At 41.4% G+C, this 27,201-nt stretch overlaps 1 protein-coding gene across 15 annotated transcripts in view; it reads left to right on the top strand.

Moving 5' to 3' along the window:
- Nucleotides 1-27,201, top strand: part of DLGAP1 (DLG associated protein 1) — a 942,912-nt gene that overhangs the window by 817,978 nt on the left and 97,733 nt on the right. For 8 of the 15 annotated variants that reach the window (XM_073898465.1, XM_073898466.1, XM_025886687.2 and 5 more), the window contains one exon: nt 10,756-10,785. The exons of the other annotated variants lie outside the window; for them this stretch is intronic. In XM_073898465.1, the coding sequence (XP_073754566.1) occupies nt 10,756-10,785 (30 nt within the window). The remainder of the gene's footprint in view (nt 1-10,755; nt 10,786-27,201) is intronic. 15 annotated transcript variants of the gene reach the window in all.

The raw sequence follows: 27,201 nt of genomic DNA, 5'->3' as shown, positions 1-27,201 counted from the left end.
AAATTGCTAATAATATCAACCTCCTGACCCATCCTAGTGCAACAGATTCTTCAGATCTGGCCATTTCTCCTGCCATGAGATAGTATCTAAAGCAGAATAACACTGTGCACATTATACATAGGGGAACCTGACACCTGACTCACAGCGTCAGTTCCTTTGCAGTCTGCCCCTCCCTTAATACCCATAACCTGCCCCGGACCCCAGTGTTTCCTGCTTATTGTCACTTGGCTCAGGGTCGGTGGCCTCCGCCAATACGCCACAGTATCTTCAATCACATTACTCAGAAGCTTTACACTTATTCCTAAAAATGCCTGCTCCAAAGAAATTTTAAGTACAGTGGTGATGATGGATATACTCATGATTTCTCTAGAGTAGAGGTTCACTTGGGGAAGAAACGGAAGCTAAAGTTTGAATACGTTTCTAGATTCCTAGAACTAGATAATCCTAGTTTTAGGTTATTCTTACGACTCTCCCCTGTTGTTGGACATGGTGCCTGCCCAGTTTCAGGGGCTTAGGACTCTCCAAGCCCATCTAGGGACCATGTTCTCCTGCCTTGGTTCTGTTACTACACTGACTTTCAGATGCTATTGATTTAGAGGTGTATTTGATCCCTTTGTGAACAGCATTGTTATAGGCAAGCAACACATTTTTACTGGACACATGCTGTCTGCCAGGCACCCCACCCCGTTAGTCACAGTGGATACAAAGATAAGTCAGGTATAATTCTCACTTTCAAGTTTCCATCAGAGAGATAAGCACGAAGGCAGAGAGGCATGACAATTCAGGTGTGTACGATATGCCAAGGAGAAGTCAGGAAAGGTTTTATAGCCCAGGAAATACTCGCGTTGGCTCTGGGTAGGTGTACAGCAGCCGCTCACAGGACCATTTGTATACTAAAAATTGGCAGATTTGTATGTGATCAATTTCTTTTAAGAGCTACTGAAAATCTCCGGAGATTCTACTGAGGTTGGAGAAGAAAGAGTCTTAATTTCAAATGTTCATTCCATGTCCTGTCAAACCATGTCTATACTTGAGGGTTAAAACTGTATTCTCCGATCCCGGATAAGACTGGAAGCCGCATCCGGCCACGGCTTGACCGGCATTCTCTGGGCTGTCTACGCGATGGCGCAACAATGGCGCGCAAACGCCAGGGGGCAGTGCAGTTTCAGCAAAACTCCTAGGATACGGTCCGGGTGTCGTTTTGACCAAGAAAGTTGACAGCATCCTGGGGCAAAGGTGAAACCCTTAATAAAAACAGTTCTACTAAGAAGAAAAAAAATTTTTTTACAAATCCTTTCTTTAAAAGCTTCCTGAATTGCCATCCAAACTGCCTTTCAGCATTTATCCACAGCTGAACGTTTTGCAATATTATTTGCAAAAGAATTACTGTTTTTCTCAGTACATTTTTTCTCAGCACAGCTGCCTGATCTTTCCAGTCCTCCGCCTAAGAAACGGTTACTCTAACCAACCCCTTGCTAGCCGGAGTCACATTGTTGGGACTCTGTTTTGCCCTCTGCCCAACCGTGGGCTCTCCTCCCTCGGGGCCCATTCAACGCATCCAGCTGCCTCTTTGGCTGGCGCTGCGGCTCCCTTTAAGGTAATTCCAGTCCGGGCCTGTGTTTTGTTTCCAGCTCCGGAGCCGCCAGGTGTCTGCCCTCCCTTAACCCACAAGGATGAGAGATCAAAGGTGTGCCTCCATCTGCCTCCTGACCAGCTCTTTAATCTGTTACATGTTCAAAAGGGACAAGTGCAGTATTATGCACTTAGGGAGGGAGGACGAATCAGGGAAATGGAAATGGGCAGAGTCCCAGAGTGTGTGAACTCACTAAGAGGATGTGGAACATGTCTGTCTACATTGTAGCCCTGCCATGTGGGAGTGTTTTCTTTTAAAAAAGAGCAAGAATATTTCGGGCAAATGGAGATCCTCGTTTTTCTGACTGGAGCCCTACTAAACCCATTTAATGATTGTACAGACCCATTTGGAGACCAGCGTTAAGAGAAATCTAACAAGGCAAAGGAAAATACTTTTTAAATTATGAAAAGGAAATGATAAGGACATTTATAGCAATTTGGGCTTATTTAACTTACAGCAAAAAATGGACTAAAGACTGAAAGAGATAGAACCGAAAAATTCTAAGAAGTATTATTTCCAATGGATCTTCTACTTTCCACATCCACAGGACCAAACAAGAGGGGAATTGCATTTTTTAAAACAGGAGAAAGCAAATTCAGTATTAAGAAAACAATTCTGGGAGCAGTGGTTATGGAGGGGTAGGGACTCTTACCTAGACATGCGCGCTCACGCACACAGACCCTCCTCCGCCCACGGTTTTGGTTTCAGGGGTAGGGTAGAAAAGAGCGCACAGTCTAGTAAGGATTATTTCTGAACTTAAACTTGGGAATAATGTAGACAATTGGAGCACCCACAATCTTCTTTAGATTCCGAGGAAGGCTCGTTGATTTCCACCAAAAACAGAAAAGTGAGCAGGCACTGATTGGTTTTTTTTCTCTCCGTACTTCTGTGCTGCGCGTGCCGGGAAACAACCTTCCGCTTCCCCTTCTCCTTGCCCGGGGCTTCCAAAAGGAACTGCGGCCGCTTCAGTGATGCTGAGCTGCCTTCACAGACAGACTTCGCGAGGCAGCAGTGACCTAATATTAAGTCACACTGTCCTTCCGCAGTTACAATGGCTTTGAATCAAATTTATCCACAGTACGTGAGAGGAAAGAAAAGTGGCACAGTTATTAATGGCTACGGTAAGGAGGGAGTCCTTATCAGCGGCATCAAATGTTTCATTCATCTACTTATCAAATGTTTACTCAGCATTATGTCCAGTCACACTGCTGGGACTCCGGGAAATCAGTGATGATCAAAGAGTCTTGCTTTCTGTTCTTAGAGTTTATGGTCTAGAGGTGGAGACTAGCATTGATGAAATACTCTCAGAGATAATTGCTCTGAAAGAAAGACAGGTCTTGTGGGAGAGTCTTCTGTAACAATGGAACTAATCTAGAGGGTCAGGGAGAACTCTGAGAAAATCCTCATAAGCTAAGAGCTGAGAGATCAAGAAGGGTGAGGGAGGACACATGTTACTATTCAGAGAACTGAAAAGGTGGGGTGGCTGGGGAACATGCAACACAAAGTGAGGCCAGAGGACTGAGGCACACAACTGTTTCAATTGCTACATAACATATTATCTCAATACATAGCATAGCAGCGTCAAAACAACCACTTTATTATACCCAAGATCTTAGGGGTCAAGAATGTAGATAGGGTTCCACATTCAGCTGGAGGCTGGGCTGGTCTAGGGGGTCCAGGATAGCATTATTCACACGCCTGGCACCCTGGCTTCCGTGGCTGGAAGTGTGGGCTCAGCTGAGACCGTTGAACAAAACACCTGTAGGGGGCACCTCCAGCATTGCAGCTTTAAGACTTATGTCACAATTCACCGCCCCCGGGGATAGAGTCCAAGAGATAGGAAGTCTTAAGGCCTGGGCCCAAATACTAGCAGAGCATCCCTTTCACCATCTTCTATTGGTTGGAGCAGTCAAAGAGACAACCCCCCAGCCCCCAGATCAAAGAAAATGACAGAGATGTCACCTCTCAGTAGGAACTGGTTCAAATAATTTGTGGACATCTTTAGTCAGCCACAGTTCATCCTCTGGATAATAATTATTTAGACTCTTCTGTAAGGCAAAATATACTCCTAAAGCCCTCCAGAAATCTCATCTCCTTATGGCATGAAGTTCAAGTTTGAGGTCCAGGTTCTCACCACTGAAATAAGTTTCAGGTGTTGCTGAGGATCCTTTGATTCAGTTCTCTAGTATACTTTTTCTCAGAGGAAGACTTGTGAACTAAAATGAAAAGCTATCTGCTCCACACACACCAGCATATACTGATGATACAGAGATGAGACCAACGCAATGAGCACTCTCAGTCAGGAGTGGAGGAAGGAGGGGCACAGAGCAATCACTGGTCCATAGCAATTCTAAAGTCCACATGTTGCCAGTTCCTTGACTGGGGGCCCTGGTCCTGTTGCCCAGGGATGACTCTTTGGCAGCTCTTATCTCCTCCTCCTAAACTCTTGGTTGCACGTTCTGAGTCATCTGTCCTGTTTCCTTAATGTCTTAGTCAGCTCAGGGTGCCGTAACAAAATACCATAGACTGGGTGGCTCAAACAACAGGTATTTATTACTCACAGTTCTAGAGGCTGGAAAGTCTGAGATCAGGGTGCCAGCATGGTCAGGTTCTGGTAAGAACTTTCTTCCTGTCCTGAAGATGGCCTCCCAAAGACCCCATCTCCAAATACCATCACACTGGGGATTAGTTAGGGCTTCAACATATGAATCTGGGGAACAAGACTCAGCCTATAGCACATAAGATGTCATTTGCAGCTGATTAATTTTGTCAGTCTATTCCCTGCCCACAGAAGCTTGGAGGCTTTAAAGATTCTCCCTCTGAACTACCTCTGCCTATTTTTGTCCACGCCAATAATGTATCCACTAATACACTTCTCTTGAAATCTTCATGGGCTTCCTATGAATCCTATTAGACTTCACTCTGTTAGACAAAACACATCCACAGTTTTCCTACAGACAGGCCCTTCTCTGGCCTGGGCTCAGAGTCAGAGTGCTATGGGACCACCCTCTTAGGGTTTTTAGAAGTCCTTTCATCTCTTTATACGTTTTTGAGGCACACACTTAAATCTTTCTAAAGTCATAAAAAAGGGTCTTACAGCTACACCCCTGAGATGATCCTCAGCCTCAATTTCTTACTTTTGGAGGCTTTGGCCTTTGGAAAGGCTAGGATTGTGAAACCCTGTTACCTTTTTTAAAAAACCAACAAGTCTTAGCTCTATATCTCCTCTAGATTTTGCTTTAAAACTGAACAGTCCCTTTTTTTAACACACTTTTATCTGTACTTTATTATATGCAACTGTTTAAAAAAACTGGCACTCTACATGCCCTTCCTGGAAAGCTTATTAAAAATTTGTAAACACATTAGGTATATGAGTTTATATATATCTAAATATATAATTTATATTAGGTATATTTTCTGTTTTTCCATGTTACTACAGGTCATAATGTTGCCAAATTTCCCACCACTACATTGGATGACTTGACTTTCCTTCCAGGCTCCAAGGATAGCCTTTTTCCTGTCCCCTCAGCCTCCACCAGCAGTTTCCCCAGGGCCTCCTAGCTCCTTCCCTCAGCTTCTATTGTTTGTCAGAATATCTACACACGGCCTCCATCAGAGTAGTCTCAGGACTTGTAACGTGGTGTCTCAGGGTTCTCAGAGGGAGTAATCCAAGAGACAGGAAGAGGCTGCCAGGTTCATGGGCCTGGGCATAGACACTGGGAGAGCATCATTTCCACTTTGTTTTGAAGATCATAGCAGTCACAGAGTTTGCCTGAATTCAAGAAGTGGGACACAACCTCCATCTCTTTGCAGGAGGTAAACGGAAGAATTTGTGGGCATTTTTATTCTGCCACAAGTGACATCATGAAGGGCTGTGCAAGTCCTGTTAAGGCTTTTGATCTTGGTCTTAAGAATAATGAAAAGCCATTTAAGAATTTTAAAAGTTAGAGGGATATGACATAATTGGGCTTGCCTTTTGGAAAGACCACTCCAGCTGTAGTATGAGAATGCATTGGAAGGAGGACATAAAAAATTGAATGGTCCTTTGTTAGTTCCTCTTTCTCAATCCATATCATATTATACAGATTCGTGTGAGCATTGCTATGGTAGCTTGCCCTAAGGTGATGACAGTAGAGATAAAAGAACTGCAGATTCTTGAGATATTTGGATATAAAATCAATTAGCTGATATTTCCTGAAGTCCATTTACAGCATAACCTTGTCTCCAGCTAGTTAATAAAATTACTTCTTGGGAATCTTTTTAACAGTATAATCCTGAAACCTAAATATTACTGTAACTTATGTATATTTACTCCACACGGCAATGTTCACTAACCTCCATAAAGACCAGCCTCCGAGTAAAATAGACAGTGGTCAATATAATGAAATCTGAGGATTCTGCCCAATAGTATCCACAATTAAGACAACATGTTTGAATTACATTTGCAGGGATTGATAAAATTCTCTTTTTAGGATATCGGGAAACACTTGGGAATGATCACTTATTCATTAGATAAATATTTGAGTATTTTCTCTACACCAGGCACGGTTCTAGCCAAGGGAGCTATAGCAGCAAGCAAGACAAACCAGGTCTCTGCTCTCATTCTGCTTACATGTTAATGAGGCAGACAGATATAAACAAGGAACCGAGTGATAAATCAGTGACATAATCCCAAGTAGTGATAACTGCTATAAAAGAAATGAATAAAGAGAGAGGGTCTACAGAGTTCTTACTGGGTCTGCTCTAAATAGGAGCAGTCAAGGAAGCAATCAAGGAAGTGCTCTCTGAGGAAGTGACATTTGAAGTAAAATCTGAATGAAGAGAAAGGGCTAGGTGTAGGAAGATCTAGCAGGTCAGGGGAAAGCTCTCAAGCCAGAGGGAGCAGCAAAGGGCACCCCAGGGGCAGAAAGGAATTAGCATTGCAGGGCACCCAGAGAAGACCAAAGTGGCCAACGCATCTTGAAAAAGGGAGAAAGTGACATAACAAAATCAGCAGGAATATATGACATAGGGCCTTGACAGCTAGGGTTAAAAATTTTATTACTAATTCAACAACAGTGAGATGTCACTGGAAGATTTGAGTGAGCCCTGGTCATTCACACTTGAGCATTGATTATTTTAACTTGACTCTCTCAAAATTATTTTAGATCATCCGAAATTAATAATTAGGTGAGAAATTAGGCAGGAAAGAAGGTGGAATAACTTTGGAATTGGAGAACTGTTGCAGAACGCATACCTGGGTAGTGATTTGCTCTGGAAGACAACACACGGTCTGCACGAATCACCCACAAGATTAGGAATTTTGCTACACTAAAGATATCAAGTTGAGGGAAGAACAGTTAGCTTTCTTCTCCTTTTCTCTCTTTTTTTAAAAGTTTTTTTTTCAAACATTTGCCGACGATGAAACTTGAAAGGGGGCTGCTGGGAGGAGTAGAATCCATTGTGTGTGTATATGCATATATGTATGTGTTACGGCTTACCCTGAGTACCCGGTCAGCCACTCACCAGATAACATCTACCGTGTGTCCCGGAAGTCAACAGTGCTACGTGTAGCTTTTCAGCATCGACATCAACCATTTCTTAAATATTCAAATTTTTAAAAATATTCGTATTTTAAAATAAAATATTGTTTTCCCCTCATTCTACAATTTTTGTATGATATTAAAAGTAGCTATCTAGTGGCGCCTGGGTGGCTCAGTCGTTAAGCGTCTGCCTTCGGCTCAGGTCATGATCCCAGGACCCTGGGATCAAGCTCCACATCGGGCTCCCTGCTCCGCGGGAAGTCTGCTTCTCCCTCTCCCACCCCCTCTGCTTGTGTTCCCTCTCTCTGTGTGTCTCTCTCACAAAAAAAAAAAAACTTAAAAAAAAAAAAAAAGTAGCTATCTAATTAGATTTGGCTAATTCTATATTTTCACTACAACATAGTTACTTTGCAGTATCTTTATAAAGGCCTGTTTTACTCTAAGAAAAAGCCTGGTTTGGGGTTTAAAAAAAAAAAAGAAGTCTATATGGAGTTGATGAATCACTAATGTTTTTATTAATATAATGTTAATAATTAGAGCTCTAAAATCAGACTATTTGTTTTTTAACTTACCTTTTTGCCCTTATTCAATAAATGTATTACTGGGCTCTGGTCCACCACCGCCCACAAATCCCATAAAAATTTGTTTAGATTTTCTTGCTTTACCAGCATAAAGCCTGATCAGAGCACCTTGATTAGAGCACACTGTTGTCCTTTTATCTGAATGGCCGTTGCTGACACCATGGTTATACACAAAAATAAATATGGCTGAAAAAAAATCAATATCATGACCTGATTTCCTGTATAAGAATTCCACAGTTTAAAAAAAAAGACAAGATCGTTGCTTAATAAGCCAGTGACTCATCCCTCTTGGCATAAGTGGACTTGGCAAGTCCATTTAGGTTATGTTCGTGGTTGATTGTCAGTGACTGTTATTTCCCAGGTGATCTGTGGATAGTATATTTTTACGTATGACAGTTTTAAAAGGTTTTGAAAGTACTGGGAAAATAATAGCAAATGCTAAGCTTACTTACGTGTGCCTCGTTCAGTTAAACTACAACCCCCTTTATGAATAGCTCAGAAAGTATTCTGAAGATCAAGATTTTCTTCTCTGGGCCTAAGTGGAAAGAAACATCACTGATGACAACATTATGCTAGCCCTGATTCATACCAACTTGCAAGAGCGAACTCTTATATTTTGAGGTGTTTTGTGAGCCCATTATCAAACACAGCCATTATTATAAAAGATATAAACTTCTAATTAAATAATTATATTAAAAACAAAGGTAATAAATACTTAAAACTCTATCCTTCCTCATCATTTGACTACAGTTTACTTTCCATACTCTTGAGGTTGTTTACAACAACTGTACTTGCATGGTCAAAATACTACCGAATGGTATTGCTCCTTGCCCATCTCTTTTCAACTCCACGTTCGCGACATCAGCCTGGTAGCTTGAAATAGGCCATGGTGGAAGTATTTACCTAGTGTTAAAGTTGAAAGCATTTTAATTTAATGAAAATAATTTATATGACAGTGTGGAAAATGGTTCAACAGTAAACCACAGAAGAGATGTAATGATAATAAATTTATTGGGGAAAGAGCCGATTGGGATGAAACTCAATGCGTGATTTTGTCAAATCATGATTGACTAGCTAGCTATGAATACAAGAGTTGGACCAAACTCAACAAAAGCATTCTGTGTGAATCAATTGACTATATGGAACTTGAAATAAAGAGCATTGTGTATTATATTATTATTTTTAGATTTTTTTATACCAGTAAAAATCATGATAAACACACCTACATTTTTATGCATACTTTTTGCCCTGAAGAGTCCCTTGTTAAACATTAGCCAGACATTACTGGTTCTACAGGAAAGATGAAATTTGATAGGTAACTTAAAAGCAGCTGTTTTAGAAAGTTGTAGTGGAGAGCAAGTTTGTCTCTTTGTTAACAGTCTGTTAAAAGCAGTGTTCACACTCATACCAATTTGGCTTATCAATTTTGAAAAGGGTTTTGTTTCCATTTTTAATTTGAAACTCCTCTGATTGGAAAGAGAACCAGAATGTCAACCACATGAAACTGTAAATAGACACTTTTGCTCAGCCTAAAGTATCATGGCTCTCACACAGGGTTTGGGGAATATTATTTATTTATAACTATGACCTACCAAAAAAATGATTTTTTAACCAAATCACTGGACCCAGTCTAATTTATCTCAGCTGAGTATTTTCACCTTTTTTTTTTTTTTTAGATTTTATTTATTTGAGAGAGAGAGAGCACATGAGAAGGGGGGAGGGTCAGAGGGAGAAGCAGACTCCCTGCCGAGCAGGGAGCCCAATGCGGGGCTCGATCCCAGAACTCCAGGATCATGACCTGAGCTGAAGGCAGTCGCTTAACCAACTGAGCCACCCAGGTGCCCAAGTATTTTCACCTTTTTTTTTTTTATATTAACATTCTTAGTTTATTGATCCTCTCATGAAAAATCTGCACAACCACCACAGATAAAGCCACTGCAGCATCTTTACTCCTTCTGTTGTCCAATCTCCAGCTCACTTTTTGCCAGCACCAACGTTGGCTTTTGCAGTCCCCCTGACTTTCTTCATTCTGTTCTTACGTTCCTTTCGCTGTTTTCTTGATGTCTTTTTCTTCTCATACAGGTCATGTCTTGCAAGTCTGTGTTTGGGTTCATTTTTCTTTGCATAATCCAAAGAATCATAAATCATGCCAAAGCCAGTTGTCTTGCCACCACCAAAATGGGTTCTGAATCCAAATACAAATATGACATCTGGTGTGGTCTTGTACATTTTGGCTAGTTTATCCCGAATTTCTGTCTTGGGTACCGTTGCCTTTCCAGGGTGAAGAACATCAATGACCATCTGTTTCTGCTGAAGTAGTCGGTTAGTCATGAACTTCCTGGTCCGGATAGTTACTGTGTCGTTCATGATATTGGCGAGGCTTCCCAAGTATTTTCACCTTTAAATGCACCACAAAGGCACATGAATATCCAGTCAAGAATAATGTCTACTTGCTTCATGAACAATTTGACACACTCGGGGAGCCCTTTCACTGACCTGCAGGGAGCGGGATTGCTGAACACATCCAACCAGTAAATGGCCTGTGGCCCAACCACCTCAGAGAAGGACGTTGCCAGATCCCACCATGGTTTTTAACCACCTGTTACATATTTCGACAGAAACCCTGCCCCGACATGTATCAAATGATCTCTGTACATAGCAGTAATAGAAAGTACTAGACACTGGTGTCCTGTTGTGTGAAGTTTCATCAATTCATTATCCAGTATGATTTATTTACAGAAATAGTCATTCAGACGGACTTGGCTGTTGTTTTATCCAAAAACATGTCGGATCCCTTATTCTGCAAAGAACTCCCCCAAATGGTTTGAGTAGGGGAAATGAAGACACCATTTAGTCTAATCATGGACTGAAAATTACTTTGTTCTCAAAGTTGTTTGTTTAGTTAAATCCCCAAAATGCCAGCAAAAACTCTAGATCGGAAGCATGTGTGTGTTTTGAGAAGACCAGAAGAGGTCATTTGGGTCCATTATATAACTGCCACTTTTTGTTTTTATTCAAGGTGTCATAAAACTGAGTTCTGCAGTTGAAGGTACGTTCTCACCACCACGAAACCAATACTGTTTTGCTTGAAGGTTGCCTCGCGTGGCTTTGTAGGCAGAAAGCATCTGTGGCAGCGGTGTGTGGTGCCTGTTCTAATCGCCTGCTGTCAGCCTTCTGTCTGTGTCTCTCCTTGTTCTGGTCATTTTATGCCATTAGTCTCTCAGGCCTCCACAAGTGGCATGAACACTGACCCAAGAGGGCGCCTTTAGGAGAGCGAACGTGTCTGGTTCTGTTCCCTGGTGTGATTGCCTCCGATCCAGGGCTCTTTACAGATCCCCTTGCTCTCCAGCAGCCTTATTTGAGGCTGAACATGGAGTCTTGCCAGGAAACTTGCCCCCCATTCTCTCAGCAGGGCCTTCTCTCTACAGTGTTCTGGTCCCTCATCCCAACATAGCCAACGTGCTTGCCCAAGGAGGTGGCGCGGTTGTTGTTCAAGCTCCCTGACGAGAACACTAAGTGGCGAAGGCATTGACAAAGCCTCAGATACAGCTTTTTCTCGGGCAGTGCGATCCACCAGCCCCAGGAGGCATTGGGAGGACCAGCTTCCATCAGTGGAATCTTTGCATCTCCCATATCTAGCGAGCGGCAATCCCCTTAAGTCGTGCATCTGGGAAGCTAAGAACAGGGGGAAGGGGGTCCAAGGAAAGAGGACTGGTGTGGGAGAGGACAGCAGGGTTTTGCTAACCCCCAAGAATGTTAAAAATAGCCCGTCGTCTGAAATGATTGGTTATTGGTATAAAATTGATCTCCTTATCCTCGTAGAAGCACACAATCCGCAAGTAGCAAATGTGTCATTTTCCCTTCTTGTGAGTTTCTGTGTTTGCTTTGGGTGTGTGTGTTCTCATTTATCGGGAGTCTGTCAGTCATGCTTCGGAGGTTCCTTCACCCCTACTTAATCAGGGGAGGCTCCTTGGAAGAGGTGGTGGGCTTTCAGGTGAGTCTTCACATTTAAGGGGAGCTGTGGCTTGATGAATGGGCAATGCATGGAGGTGGGAAGTGGAAAAATGCCAGGGGGTAGGAGTGGTGAGACCATCTGCTTAATTCAAGCAAAGGGATTGGATGGGCTGGGGTTTGAAGACTGGGAGATGAGGGAGGAGCACAGTCACATACCCACGGGACTGGCAGACCCAAAATGGGGAACTCTGTGCCTTAGGTAGATATAGTACCTTCACATTTTACAAAACAAAGTTGAAAAGGCTGTATTTCTGACAGTCACAGTGGAAAGGATGCTGCTCTTCTCAAGTAAGCAAAGGACCAGGAGAAGGTGCAGGCAGTGGTGTTGCCAGGTTGAGAAAGGAGCAAAATGATGTCACACTAAGGGCAAGGGAGGGTACTGTGTGAGTTCCAGGCCTCTGTGAGGCCAAGCAGGAGTCGAGTTTCCTCGGCATGGGAACATGCAGTCTTACTGAGAGACTATCCAAACCTCTCCCGGCCTAACAAAACAGAAACACAGCAACAAAATGAAGCAGGTCCCTAGAATGGCCTTGTCTGCAGAAACTCCCTGTGGCAAGGGAGCCGCTGAGTTTCAGTTAATTATCTGTAGAATTCCAGATAACAGTTGGTCCACCCTGGGCTGTTTTGATGTTTTATCAAGGAATGGCTTTGAAGTCCGAGCTTTACGTTGCCTGTTTGGCTTAAGCACCCTATTCCACTTGCAACAAGAGGATGGAAAGACAAAATAAATGTTTTAAAAAGCCAGGAAGCCATGAGAACTTTAGATAACTTAAAAACTCTTGTTCTGCTGGAACTATTATTCCGTTCATCATTTTGCTAGTAACTCCTGTCACTACTGGGTAGCATAGCCTAGCTGAACCCCCCAAACAGGTTTGTGTTGTCCAGAGAATGATGAGAGGCAGGAAAAACAAGGCAAACAGCAGAATGACTACTTGGGGCTTTTCAGCAGCCTCCTTATCTCTTGGCTTCCTCTGAGCCCCTGGGGCTCACGGGAAGTGCGCTGGGGCAGCTGTGGGTATCAGAGGTCGGGCCCACTTCGACTGCTGCTTGAGCATCTTTGGGGCAGCTTCTTGGCTGAGGGCTGTGGAAGCTGGAAGGCTTGGGAGCATGCTCTGTTGTAACTGTGTTAGAACACGTGTGCTCAGGGGGCTGTCTGGAGTGCAGTGTTGGGTGGGGGATGTGTGTGCGTGTGTTCAACGCATGCATTCTTGGCGCATCTGGAATGTGAGATTTTTGACCAGCATGCTTAGTGGAATGCGTGTGAGACTATCTCTTGGTTCGAAATCAAACCTCAGACAGTAGTCCTTATGAATGCTTAGCTGATTACTCTACTTGCTATTTTCCATCTGTGGTATGAACTTAAGGCAGCTTCCTCCAGCTAATCATGTCAAGGAGTATATAAATCAGTGGAGGGGATCCATGCCCAAAATGAAACCTACCTTTTCTTTAGGAATGACTTTGTTTTGGGATTATTGTAGAACTCTAAAAATAGCAATTAATTATTTTAGGAAGCTTGTCTTTTCTTTTTAAGGAAAAACAATTCTCAAAGCTGTAAGAGAAAAATCAACAAAGATTCCCTGTGCTACTTCCCACCAAGTGTTTTTGTCATGCAACTTTCTTCTTTCTTTCTCTGAAGCAGGGGTGCCCCCTTCAGCATTCTGCAGCTTCACGTAAGCTTTTTAAATCAGCAGAAAGAAAAAAGCTATTTATATCGCATTAATGGTAAGGTTAAAAGTCAAATGTCCTTTCACGTTTTAAAGACTGAAAGTTATGCTTAAACAGTAGCACACATCAATGCTGTCGTGATTTTGCAATGAAGAAAAATATTTGACCAGAAAAAAACTTAACTTTGAAAGAAATAGTTGCAGAGTTTTATCGATAACACCGATGAATTCCCGACTCTAATTTTTGATTGATAATCCCACTGGGAGAAAATCAGAGTAAGATAAAAAAAAATCCAGAAGCAAACTAGGAGAAAGGGGAGGTGGGAGGTGTTTGGGGCATGGTAATGGGAGAACTTTTTCATCCAATGGGGGCAAAACCATTCTGTACCACAAATTCCGTGATAGAATCTTCTACATATTCCTCTTAGAAGGGATTTTCCCTCTTGAAATTGAACCAGGGAAAAGGCAGGAAGCCGGGCACATATTTCCACAAATAGGACCAGCACACCACCTCATCAAGGAGAAAGGAGAACGCAGGTCACAAAGAGCTGAGTCATGCCTGAGTGAGGCCTGCCCTGACATTCTATAGGCAGCTCCTTCTTTCCAGGGAGTAAGGGTCCAGCCCAGCCAGCAGACGAGCGGTGTGTTCAGACATGCGGCAAGGGGAGCACTCAGGAGGAGGCATCCAGCCTGCAGGGACAAGATGAGACAGCAGAGGCTGATGACAGGCCCTGGTGACTGATAACCAGGGTGTGTTCTGCGAGGAGAACTTGCCTCAAAAGTGATTTGTTTAGACCACATAGGTAGGTGAGAATCCAAAATACCAAAATGGCATCAAATTCTTTTGAAAGCCTATACAAGGGAACGAAGTTTGGCTTTTTTGGAAAAGTTCCACATCTTCACAAATGGGAACAGATGAGCCACTATGAAAAAAATCTAACAGACAAGATGGTTCTCCAAGCCCTGGCCTGCGATCGTCTCCTGTGTGGGCATGCTGTGGGGCTTCAGTTAGCGGTAGAAGTGAAACCTGTGTGAACAGTAAAATCTCCTATGTCTCCATGACCAGCTTCCACTTCATCAACAAAAGCTCCCCTGGCCATGTGGAGCTTTTGTTTCCCTTTTTTCTTCTTATCACTTCATTTTATTTAGATAGGTTTTAAGTATCTTACTTCTCCATGGTAATGGCTCATGAGTCACAATCCCCTTCAGGGTGGGGGGCCTTAGGACTTTTGTCACATTCGAGATGGTGCTTTCTACGGCCTCATAGCCTCTGACCCGGAAAATGAAATGACTCTTCAGGCATAGGAAGAAAATAAGTAAAAGCTTTAGTCAATCTTTGTTCCCATTTTCAAAATTCCTAATACCCACAGCTTAATGTCTATATTGTAAATCTATAAAAATTGGAGCTGTGCTTCCGACACGAAGCTATGATCTGGCTTTACCTGCATGTTGAATAGTGAAATACTGTTTTCCATAGTATGACATGCAGTGTATCTCAAAATATCCCTGTCAGAGTTCATTTGGGCTGCTGCAATTTGGTGGCTTCCACAAGAGATTTCTTTCTCACCGTTGAGAGGGCTGGAAGTCCAAGATCAAGTCACCGGCAGATTTGGTGTCCAGTGCGGTCCCTCTGCTGCTGAGTTCTCACTGTGCCCTCACATGGTGGAAGTGGGGGAAGCTCTCTGGGATCCCTTTTATAAGCGCCCTAATCCCATTCATGAGGGCTCCACTTTGTCTTATTCACCTCCCAAAAGCCCCACTTCCTAATACCATCACCTGGGGGGTTAAGGTTTCAACATGTGAATTTGGGGGGACACAAATGTTCACACTATAACAACCCCAAATGAATTTAACATTTAAAATATATTCCAAATTTATTAATGTCACTTCCTCCCTAGCTGAATTTTGTTGTCATTGTGTCTATTTTTTGAGCAAAGCCCGTATGCTCAGTTGTCAAGTTAGATGGGAGTAAATCCATTAACAAATAGATAGCTGATGGACCTATTTCTAGTAATAAATTTAGAATGAGGTCTCAACATTTTTACCGTGGGAAATCAAAACCAAACATCTTTTCAGACCTTTAAGTCAGACAGCTACAGGGATAGGGAAGGGCTGCCTAGGGGAAGGGGTTCCTCCTGGTTCCACCAGAATGAAAGGCAAAAAGCAGTGTGTCAGGAAGCTAAAGATGGAATATTGTAGAAACTGAAATCAATACTCAAGAGAGTTGTTTCTTTTTTTTTTTTTTAAGATTTTATTTATTTACTTGACAGAGAGAGACACAACGAGAGAGGGAGAGCACAAGCAGGGGGAGTGGGAGAGGGAGAAGCAGGCTTCCCGCTGAGCAGGGAGCCCAATGCGGGGCTCAATCCCAGCACCCTGAGACCATGACCTGAGCTGAAGGCAGATGCGTAACAACTGAGCCACCCAGGCAGCCCCAAGAGAGTTGTTTCTGCAAAGAAACCCAGACCTGCTTACAAGGCTAACTTGGAACCTGGATCACCCCACTGAGCAAACAAATGTTCTCCTCTCAAATGTATTTTGCTGAGACTTATCATACTTTGGGTGAAATTTTCCTATAACATAGCAATGTCTCTGGGCAGGATGAGCATTAAGTCGAGAATTTACCAAATAGCTTCCAAAAACTAGGCTCCTCCTGAAATGGCAAGGATGACTCAGTTTGACCCAGAAACTGGCAGAGGAGTCAAGGTGTGCCTAGTTTCCAGTCTTTCTTGGGGTTACCCTCACTTCAGATAGCATTAACCTCAAATAACCCCTGGCAGAGGTTCAGAGCTCTCTCATATTCATCCTTTTTTTTTTTTTTTAAGTTTTTCTTTCTCTTCTCCTCCAGCTACATTTCTTTTTCTGCCCTGTGGTAGAAAGTGAACAGGGTGCCCCCTCAGGCAATAGAAAGCCAACCACTAACTGGATGAGTTTGGCCACTAACCACCATTTGCCTTGTTGTCCAATAAAATGGAGATCTCTATTTCTCAGGGCAGCTGTAAAGACCGAACAAGTAGGTACTCAATAGGCTCTTGTTCTCTTCTTTACTTTTGCTCATTCTCTGCAGTCCTCCCAAGGCTTCCTACAGCACCCCCTCTTCCCAGTGCCCAAAGATCTCACAAACAAATAATCACTTCCACTAGGATTATACCGTAGCCTGTGGCTGAAAGTCAGTTTGATTTGGGGCAAAGCCACAGACAACCAACCAGCCTAAACCTTTGCTTTTCCACTTTGGGAGAACTTAGAGAGAAGCAGCTAGGAATAGGGTTCCCTGATTACCTCACCAGGAGTCATGACATCTCTGTGGAGAGGGCAGCAGCTCCCCGAGTGAGCGGTGCCAGGAGCCAACCCCAAACTGGGGATGTTCTCATCAGATAGGCTTGTCCCCTTAGCTGCTCTTCTAGTCATGGGGGCTGGGAAGAAAGGAAAGGGTTTTCAGGCTGGTTCAACAGAGTGTTAAAGACTAATTTCATCAATATTAATATTTTCTTGGGTGCCCGGGTGGCTCAGTTGGTTAAGCGACTGCCTTCGGCTCAGGTCATGATCCTGGAGTCCCGGGATCGAGTCTCGCATCAGGCTCCCTGCTCAGCGGGGAGTCTGCTTCTCCCTCTGACCCTCCCCCCTCTCATGCTCTCTCTCTCTCTAATAAATAAATAAAATCTTTAAAAAAATTAATATTTTCTTATGAAGTAGTTTATAAAGTCACAGTGTTCCTGAGTGTGCCATTTGTCAACACTGGAAGTTTTTGAATAAGGAGGACTAAAGTGATTACAACCACAGCTATCCAGAGAGTAGCCTTCTGTAGCCAAAAACTATTCTCTGCTGAAGAAGTCTTGAGCACATGGCAAGAAATTAGCATAACCCAGAAAACCACTTGCATCCAAAGCGCCATAACCTAACCTTCACCACCCTCTCTGGGGTAGGAAATAGAAATTTATAAATCAAAATCAAGCTGTAAAGGAAAATCTACCAATTTTAGACAATGGCTTTTCTTTCTCTTCTTTTTGTTTTTTAAGTGTGTAAGTTTCAATGTCTATGTGTTTGTTTTTATTACTTTTAGCAATCTACCAGAAGTTGTCAATGTAAACAAAGCTCCTCCTTTAAAAGAATACCTAAGTCTATTAAGCTATGTAAGAAGGCAGCTTTTAAGGACAGTGGTCTAATCATCAGTCTTTGAAGCCAACTCAATAGGGGTATCAGAGCCACTTCTAGGTACTACGATCCCGAATTTAGAAAACGGCTTTTACATTTTAAATCTACAATTATAGTCTGAACTTACTGTTCATTTTGGAGCATACCGTAATTCAGACAACTGCCAAAATCACTTGATGCTGGGGTTTGGAGTTTGACCTTGGAAATTACACCCTCTTAAGTTATCCATCACACCCATTAAAATTAACTGTAAAATCAACTTGAAGATGATCCCATGTATATTTGGTATTTAACTAAGATGTTTACATACCTAAATATTGCGCAGGTGCATATACAACAGCTCTGCTGAAGGCATGAATGCTTTAAGTTGAAAGAGCACGCGTACAACTTTTGTTTGGTTTCACTGACAAAAAAGCCGAAGCATTTTTACAATAATATGTCAGTGGAATGCAAAATCAGATGCCAGTCCCAACGCCTTACAGATCAGAAATGTTTTGGACATATGTATGGATGTTCAGGTGTTTCCTAGTTTTAACCAACACCTTTAGGTGTTTTAACCTTAGGTGAACACAAGAAAGCTACCAGATATGGCTCTGTGGAACGGAGTGTTGGCTGAATATATGCCCATCAGGAAACAGAGGCTAGTTTAATTTCAAGTATTGATTTTATAGATGGCCTCCTCAAATACAAACTCCTAACACGAATTTGGAACACACTATTTTGGAAGAAAGTACAGGATAGCAAAAAAGACATTTCTAGTTTCAAACTCTGTAGCCATGACTTCTGGACTGTGCTATAATCAGAAGCAAAGTGACTGAGCCACACTGGCCTTATCTGTAAAATGGGGTAAGAGCTACTTAGCACTCCAGATGGTTAAAGGCTTAAATAAAATGAGATAATGTTGAAGTATATAGTAAAGTGTTTGGCCTACAGACACGCAATATATTTTAGGTGTTTATTTACGTTGTTTTGTTTTTACTTTTATGACATTGGCTCAAAACTCCTAGAAGTTGAAGGGTGCCTGGCTGGCTCAGTTGGTGGAGCATGCGACTCGATCTCAGGGTTGTGAGTTCGAGCCCCACATTGGGTGTAGAGATTACTTAAAAATAAAAAATCCTTAAAAAAAAAAAAAAACCCTCCTAGAGGTTGAACTGCTGGGTCAAAGGGTAAATGCATACATATTTGTTCTAGACATTGCCATATACCCCTCCACAGGAGCTGTGCCTTCTCACTTGACCGGCAATATATAATAATATATAAAATGCCTATCACCTGGGTATGCTTTTTAAGTCCTGGACAAAGAGCTAGACTATTGATAAGAAATGAAGGCAAGTAATAATACAAAGAGCTCACATTTGTTGAGCACTTTATAAACTGTTCATAGTTATAGCAAGCAAAGAGAACACATACATTATCTCATTAAAACTTCACAGTAACTCAGTAGGTATTTTTATTATCATCTGGTTTTAGAAAGGAAGAAACCGAGGCATGGAGAAGTTACTAACTCAAGGTCATAGAATTTTTCAAACCCAGGACCGAGTAACAGTTGAACCCTTGAAGTCATCTGCCACACTACCCTCCTTTTCTACACGCCTGCATCTCTGGATAGGTTAAAAGTCATTTTATTTCAGTTTGTTATAAACTGTCCAAGAGATACCGCACACAGTGAAATCTCCAAGTTTATATATAGTACCAACGGCTTCCAGGCACAATTTCACAAGAGTCAGTGAAAGAGCAGCTGGTTAGTTTTTGTAAATAATTACAGTGGAGCATATAGAAGTGAACATAATCCAGAATATGTGTCCATCAGTGACAGGCATTGGTTTGGCTGGTCCTATTTAAGAAGGGGATCTAGAGGTTGATGGAGACTGCTCCCTGGAGACCCTGAACAGAAAGGACACCATGGCCTGGAGACAAGGTTTGAGTTTCACCTCCATACTTACCTACCTGCTTGCCTTAGGCAAATCAGTTCTCATCCTGCAGGGGAGTAATGAGGTGATATAGGAGCTTCATAGGCCCAGGAATCAGTTCTTTTAGAAAATCCACCCTGTAGGGGCGCCTGGCTGGCTCAGCTGGTAGAGCATGTGACTCTTGATCTCAGGCTTATGAGTTCAAGCCCCACTCTGGGTGTGGAGCCTACTTAAAAAAAAATAATAAATAAATAAATAAATAATAAAACAAGGAGATTAATGGGGCACCTGGGTGGCACGGTTGGTTAAGCAGCCAACTCTTGGTTTTGGCTCAGGTCCTGATCTCTGGCTCGTGAGATGGAGGAGCCCCATGTCAGGCTCCGTGCTCAGTGCAACCTGCCTAAGACTCTCTGCCCCTCCCCTGCCCCTCTGCAATAAATAAGAAAGTCCACCTGGCACATTTCAAAAATTTTACAACTATCCCCATTCCCATTAATGAGCTTTCTGTAAACATTCTGAAAGAGTTTTTATCTACAATTAAAATTACACATATAAAACTCAATTCATTTACAATTAGCTCTGATTCCTTGGCAACTGTACATATTTCAGAATTTCTCATAAAATGAAAAATACCTAATCCACAAAGTATGTATTTTCAAATGTAATGGTATTTTGTTACAATTAGTGATGCTAACATAATGGTAGGTTAGAACAGCATTTCATTAAATTTTTATTAATTTTGATTTTGCAGTTTTTATTCATGGTTTAGTGCCAGTCACTCTTTTTTCAAGACTCAAATATTTTATATCCTCTTGAAATTCTTACAAGCTCGGGCCTGCCACCTGCAGCACATAGGACCTAATAGGAATACCTATTCTATGACCTTATGGGATTCCTGTGGGATTAAGTGCACTCTCTCTGTCAAATACATAAATAATCCAAATAATAATAATAAAGAAAATCATCAAGAAGAGAAAATACATTTCTAGTATTGTACTATATTTATCCAAAAAATTCAGGTGTGGGGCACCTCACATGTGAGGTTAAGAATCCAACTCTTAATCTCATTTCAGGTCTTGATCTCGGGGTTGTGAGTTCAAGCCCCAGGTTGGGCTCCATGCTGGGCATAGAGTCCGCTTTAAAAAAAAAAAAAAAAAAAATCCACCTATAAGTGGGCCTGCACAGTTCAAACCCTTGTTGTTCAAGGGTCAACTATATATAATATACTGGTATATATATGTATATATATATATATATATATGTGTGTGTGTGTATATATATATAATATACTGTATATATATTTTTATATATAATTTTTATATATCACATATAATTTTATATATAATATATAGTGTATATATATTATATATAGTACATTATCTTATTAAAACTGCCTCTAGAATCTTTAGTAATATACATTAATAGCTATTTGTTAATATATGATATATAGTAATTATATATATCTATATATATAATATCTATATATATGCACAGAGTAGTATTATATAGAAACATGTCTTACTTTTATAGAACACCTGTGTAATCGTCTTTGCTGTGCTTCATAAAGGGTATGTTTCAGTATAGGGTAGTTGTTAAGAGTTCAGTTCTAGAGTCTGACTGCCTGGGTTTAAGTCTTGACTCTCCTATTTACTAGCTGTGTGACTGTGGGCAAGTTACCTAACTTCTCTGGACTTCTCTTTCCTCACTCACAGCTGAAATGACAATAGTTAATATATAGCAAGTTGCATACACTCAATAACAGATGACCATACTAGTAATAGTAACAGTAGACCTATTAGGAAAAAGGCCGAGAATGATTCCGGACATAAGGGTTTGGGGCAACGCAAAGAAGCCGTCAGGTTGCTCTGCTTTGAGTGGTAGTCATGACTTGGCTCTCAGCTGGGAAAGGTCTTTTAAATTGACACATCAGTGTAGCAAGAAGGCAAGCACGGGCGCCAGTTTGGCTTCCCTCGACCCTGAGTCTTCAGTGGAGAATGTCACACGGGGAACACGACTGAGTCTGACTAACCAACCTCTCAGCGCGCTGGGTTCTTTCAGTTTGGGAGCTCTGTCAGTTTCCATTACTTGTTCAACCAAGGATTCATTTCAGACCCCAGTCAAGGGACCCCCTGCTCTGTTCCTTGACATGGCAAGTCCTAACTTTCCTACTTACTTTGAAGTGCTTTTGAAGATCGTATCCCAATATTGCACATTAGAAAGAAATATGGTTTTGATCATGGGAGTGGGCCATTTTGCCTTGCTTGGCCCAGAAATCAAGGATTTCGGCGGAAGGCTTGGAGGAAGAGCCCCTTGACTTTAAGAACAGGGCAGCATGGCTCTCAGCCCAGAGCAGGCCTTACACAGGACTTTTATGCCAAGTTACTCCATTTCTTTCTCGATGTCTATTTTTTTTCAACAAGTATTTATTAAGCATCTATTGCACCCAAGATACTACTATCCTAAGAGCTATAAGGGATACAAAAAAGAAAAATCATCATGTAATCTATCTCATTAGGCTAATCAATTTAAAGGTCAACTCTATGAATAGCAGTAGTACAATTATGTCAAATGGTATATTTCTTATCTTCATCAAACTGATGCCTTATCATCACATGCATCCAAGATTTAAGAGTGACCCTTACCTGGGTCACTGTGGTAGACATTATGCCAAGCTGACTCTTCAGCAACCTCACCTGTAAGCAGATTTTAGGCAAAGGGGCTGTGCTTCCTACACAAAATTCTGGTCCTGTGATAGTCCATGACCTTGGGCTGTCTCCACAAGACAGCACATTCAAGCTCTTCCTATGCTTTTGTACGGGTCCCTCTGGACACAGCTGAGAGCACCCAGGCCACGGACCACAGCTTGGGGACTTCTCTGTTTGAAACCAATGAAAGTCTAAAGCTGTACTAGGAAACAAAGGTACAGTATAATATCAGTTTTTACGTTCTTGTGGGGTTATTACTGAATATGGAGATGAAATAGATCAAATGAATGAGACATTATACAACCACTGCTGCCTAGTGAATAGCCTCTTTGATACCATACACTGATGTGACAATTGTAGCATCTTGGCGAACTTTATGCTACCATGAGACTTGCTTAGAGCTGTTCTCTTGATAATATAGGAATCAAATACTGACAGTATCAAGTACTGATGGAATAGAATGTTGTGCTGATGTTAAAAAACAACAAATACCCAATGCCTCAAGAGCTTGACATTACTCTTTAAATTTTCCCACTCCTGAAAATGTAAGATTAACAGAAGAGTCACTGGGATCTTTATAAAGTACATTAACACAATGACGTTCAGAGCAGTGAAATGCACATCAATATGACTGAGAGGAGAAAACAGAAGGATGAGATCACAAGACAGAAGAGGGGGGAAGGTGTCTAGCAGGAAAACAAACACAATGGATAGTGAAACACCAGGTGATTTGTGAGTTGAAAATGTTTAAAAGTGCTAGCACAATGTAAGGATCAGATGGGTCATTCTTTTTTTTTCTTTTTAAGATTTTATTTTATTATTGAGAGAGCACAAGAGGGGTAGGGTCAGAGGGAGAAGCAGACTCCCCGCTGAGCAGGGAGCCTGATGCCGGACTCGATCCCAGGACCCTGGAATCATGACCTGAGTCGAAGGCAGTCGCTTAACCAACTGAGCCACCCAGGTGCCCTGGGTCAGTCTTTCTAACCACCGCAATTGGTCTTTACCCCACAACTCTATTGTATTAACATATATATTTTTAAGATCTATTTATTTATCTGAGAGAGACAGAGAGATAGTGAGAGAGAGCACGACTGGGGAAGAGGGAGAAGCAGGCTCCCCGCTGAGCAAGGAGCCCCATGCAGGGCTCAATCCCAGGACTCTGAGATCATGACCTGAGCTGAAGGCAGACACTGTTTAACTCAAGTCTTTCTTATTTAATAGACCCTCCTTACATTTAATTCTACCATTCAAAAATAAAGAAATTGGCAATATCCGATCTGTAACCCCACATTCCTCTTCCTCATATCCATGTTTAAATAGTCATCAATTTCATGAATCCAATCTCTTTCATCCCACAGATTTGCCTTGGTCCTGACAGGGTCTTCCAGGCGCCCCCGTCTAGTTTTCTTTTTAAGGAAAGATGTCACCTTAGAAAGACATTTGAACTGGTTTCAGATACACAACTTTTAACTGAAAAAAAATCGTATTGAGCCAGGCACTGTGGAGGTACTGGATTCAGAGATGGTTAAGACACAGGGTCTGTTCTCTTGGGAAGACATAAGTCTCTGATTACAGTACAGTGATGAAAGATTATGAGAGGCACCTTCTCAAAGTTAAGAGAGGGGCGCCTGGGTGGCTCAGTTGGTTAAGTGACTGCCTTCGGCTCAGGTCATGATCCTGGAGTCCCTGGATCAAGTCCCACATCGGGCTCCCTGCTCGGCAGGGGGTCTTCTTCTCCTCCTGACCCTCTCCCCTCTCATGCTCTCTCTCACTCTCTCTCAAATAAATAAATAAAATCTTAAAAATAAATAAATAAATAAATAAAGTTAAGAGAGGACAGGGACAGGGTAAACAATTCAGGAAGGTTTTACAGGACGGATGATAAAAGATATGAAACTTAAAAGACAAGTAGGAGTTTGCCAGGTAAAGAAAGAGGACAAAAAATTACAGGCAGAGGAAACAGCATGTGTCAAGCTGCAAGCAGGAAAATAAGAGAAAGGAGCAAAAGGTATATAGGGAGACAATAGTAAGAAGCAGAAGAGAATGGGTCCAATTATAAAAATCCCAACACAGAGTTTGGACTTTATCCTTAGGAAGTGAGGAGCCATTGAAGATCTTAAAGCTAGTGAATGCAATGATCAAGTTTGTCTCTTTAAAAGACAATTCAGAGTCCACAGACTGAGGGTTCCGGAGGGGAGGGTGGTGGGGGGATGGGTTAGCCCAGTGATGGGTATTAAGGAGGGCGCGTTCTGCATGGAGCGCTGGGTGTTGTACGCAAACAATGAATCGTGGATCACTGCATTGAAAACTGGTGATGTACTGTATGGTGACTAACCTAATAAAATAAAATTTAAAAAGATTAAAAAAATAAAAGATAATTCAGAAGACAGTGTAGGGAATTAATTAATAAGGGTTTTGACTGAAGGCAGAGAATCCTGGGATTATTATGGAAGACCCTGTCAAGACCAAGGCAATCTATGGGATGAAAGAGATTGGATTCAGGAAATTGACGACTATTTAAACATGGATATGAGGAAGAGGAATGTGGGGTTACAAATTGGATATTGCCAATTTCTGTATTTTTGAAAGGTAGAATTAAATGTAAAGAGGGTCTATTAAATAAGAAAGACTTGAGTTAAACAGAAGAAAGTTGTCAGCAAATAACCAATTGAAAGACAGAGATGGTGGCCATCTGTTGAAGGGGGAATCCCCATTAAGGTACATCCCAGGAAGCTTCTCACATCCGAGGGAGGTTATCTTCAGCCAATCATCTACCTTCCGCACAGGAGAGGCCACACTCACTGCTCACATGTGAATGAATCAATTGGCTGCATCCGTGATGTAGGTCTAAAAACTTCTAAGTGGATGGAGCCCCATTCATTGACAAAAATGGGACAGACAACCGGACTCCTGACTAGTTTGTATATGAAACTTTGTGATCAACAGGCTAGAACAGTTGGACTTTATATTGTAGTAATTTCTGTGATTTTTTTTTTTAGTAAAGCAACAGAAGTTTATTAAGTGAAGATACAGAAAAAGCTCTCGAGAGGGGTCCCGACAGGGTTGCCCAATTTCTGTGATGACCATACCCGTTTATCAAATTCATTCTAAACCCTACTCTAACTGAAGCCAGGAAAAGTGTCTTTTTTCTACTGTTACCCAAAATGCCTCATTTCAGAAAATAAAATTATAAAATTTGCTCTGCTTAAAAAAAATTAGGACATAATTAAATTGAAATAGCAGGTGAGAAATTTAATATCTGGTAAAGATTAGAATTACTTTATTCACCCCCAATAAACCCATCGGTGCAAGTATATAACAGATAGAGTCCCTTAGTATTTTTTTTAAAAGATTTTATTTATTTATTTGAGAGAGAGAGAATGAGAGATAGAGAGCACGAGAGGGAAGAGGGTCAGAGGGAGAAGCAGACGTCCCGCTGAGCAGGGAGTCCGATGTGGGACTCGATCCCGGGACTCCAGGATCATGACCCGAGCCGAAGGCAGTGGCTTAACCAACTGAGCCACCCAGGCGCCCAAGTCCCTTAGTATTTGAGACAAAGCTCATCATGTACAAACATGGTAGCTTTCCAATTACCTCATTTCATGTAGTTGACTATAATAGCATAATTTGAGCTAACAATTCATAGAACGTTTTGTATAAAAATCATAATGTATGACTTAGTAGTTCATGAAATAAGAGAATTCACGTAGAAATTCGAGCAATATTCTCAATATAATTTACAAATGTCTGGATTTCATTCATATATTACACATAAACAAGAAATTGAAAACTTGGAGAAGCAAAAGCAAGGTAATTGGACAATGATAATGAAGTCAAGAAGGAAAGTCCAAAAATGTCTTTTAACCTTTTAGAAAACAAAAAAAAAGGAAAGGGAGATCAAAGTTTTCAATTAGAGGAAAGGATCTCATTTGGATAGCAATAAATACATAATATGTTTTTTTCTTTGGAATAGATTATAAAGACTATAAAACACTTATTTTAGAAGAATGGTTCATCTTTTTTAACTTAATTTTTCTTCATAATATATACAAGAAATACAAGTCTATGGTGGTAGGTCCAAACCTTACTTTGTTTAAAGAAAAAAGTCTCCACAATACTCATCCAGTCACAATGTCAAGGTTTTGTGTATCCCTGCAGATATTTTCTACACATATACACAAATGGAATCATAATTACATAGTGTATACACAAACAAAATCATTCTCATCTGTTCAACTTTTTTCACTTGACATTGTATCTTTAGCATGTGTCTACATTAGTATACATAGAGTTGCTTCCTTTTTTTCTTTTTAAAAGTAAGCTCTATGCTCAACATGGGGCTTGAACTCACGACCCTGAGATCAAGAGTGACATGCTCTACCGACTGAGCCAGCCAGGCACCCCAGGTTATTTCCTTTTTAATATCTGCATAAAATTCTACTTTTATGGATGGCCATAGGTTATTTAACTTATTCCTTTATGGAAATTAAAGTAGTATTTAGTATTTTTAGAGCTGAAATTCTTAATCTAGATCAATGAATGGGCTTCAGAGGGGTCCCTTCGACCATCTGAAATTATAATCTCAATTTGTATATGTGTACATGTGTGAATTATTTCTGGAGAAGAGCATCTATAGCTTTCAACAGATTATCTAAGAAGTCAAAGACCGCAAATGTAAAAGGGCCTCTTCATTATAGAATTTGTAGAATTGCAACTTCGGTGAAATTTTAGAAAACAGGATTGAATAGTTACAGAATGGTGTTTCTAAACTTTTTAAAAATCCAAACCACCTCTTGATATACTTTACATACATACATATACATGATCACCATTAGCATAAACTGCCTCTTTCCACTCAGAAATTCTAATAAACTTCCCCCAAAGAAATAAAGCATCCCCCTTTCCCTATTCCTTTTTGTGCCCCCTGCCTCAGTCACAGGAAGAGTCATAGCACCTCCAGCCAAAAAGATGTGCCCAGGCTTCACTTTCAGTCACTGTAATATAAAAACCAATAAATATT

This window comes from Callorhinus ursinus, unplaced genomic scaffold, assembly GCF_003265705.2.
Source record: "Callorhinus ursinus isolate GAN/ISIS: 27379988/994484 unplaced genomic scaffold, GSC_fseal_2.0 scaffold11, whole genome shotgun sequence".
NCBI lineage: Eukaryota > Metazoa > Chordata > Mammalia > Carnivora > Otariidae > Callorhinus > Callorhinus ursinus.
The sequence above is the reverse complement of the archived record's forward strand: the minus strand, read 5'-3'. Positions and strand labels throughout refer to the sequence as shown.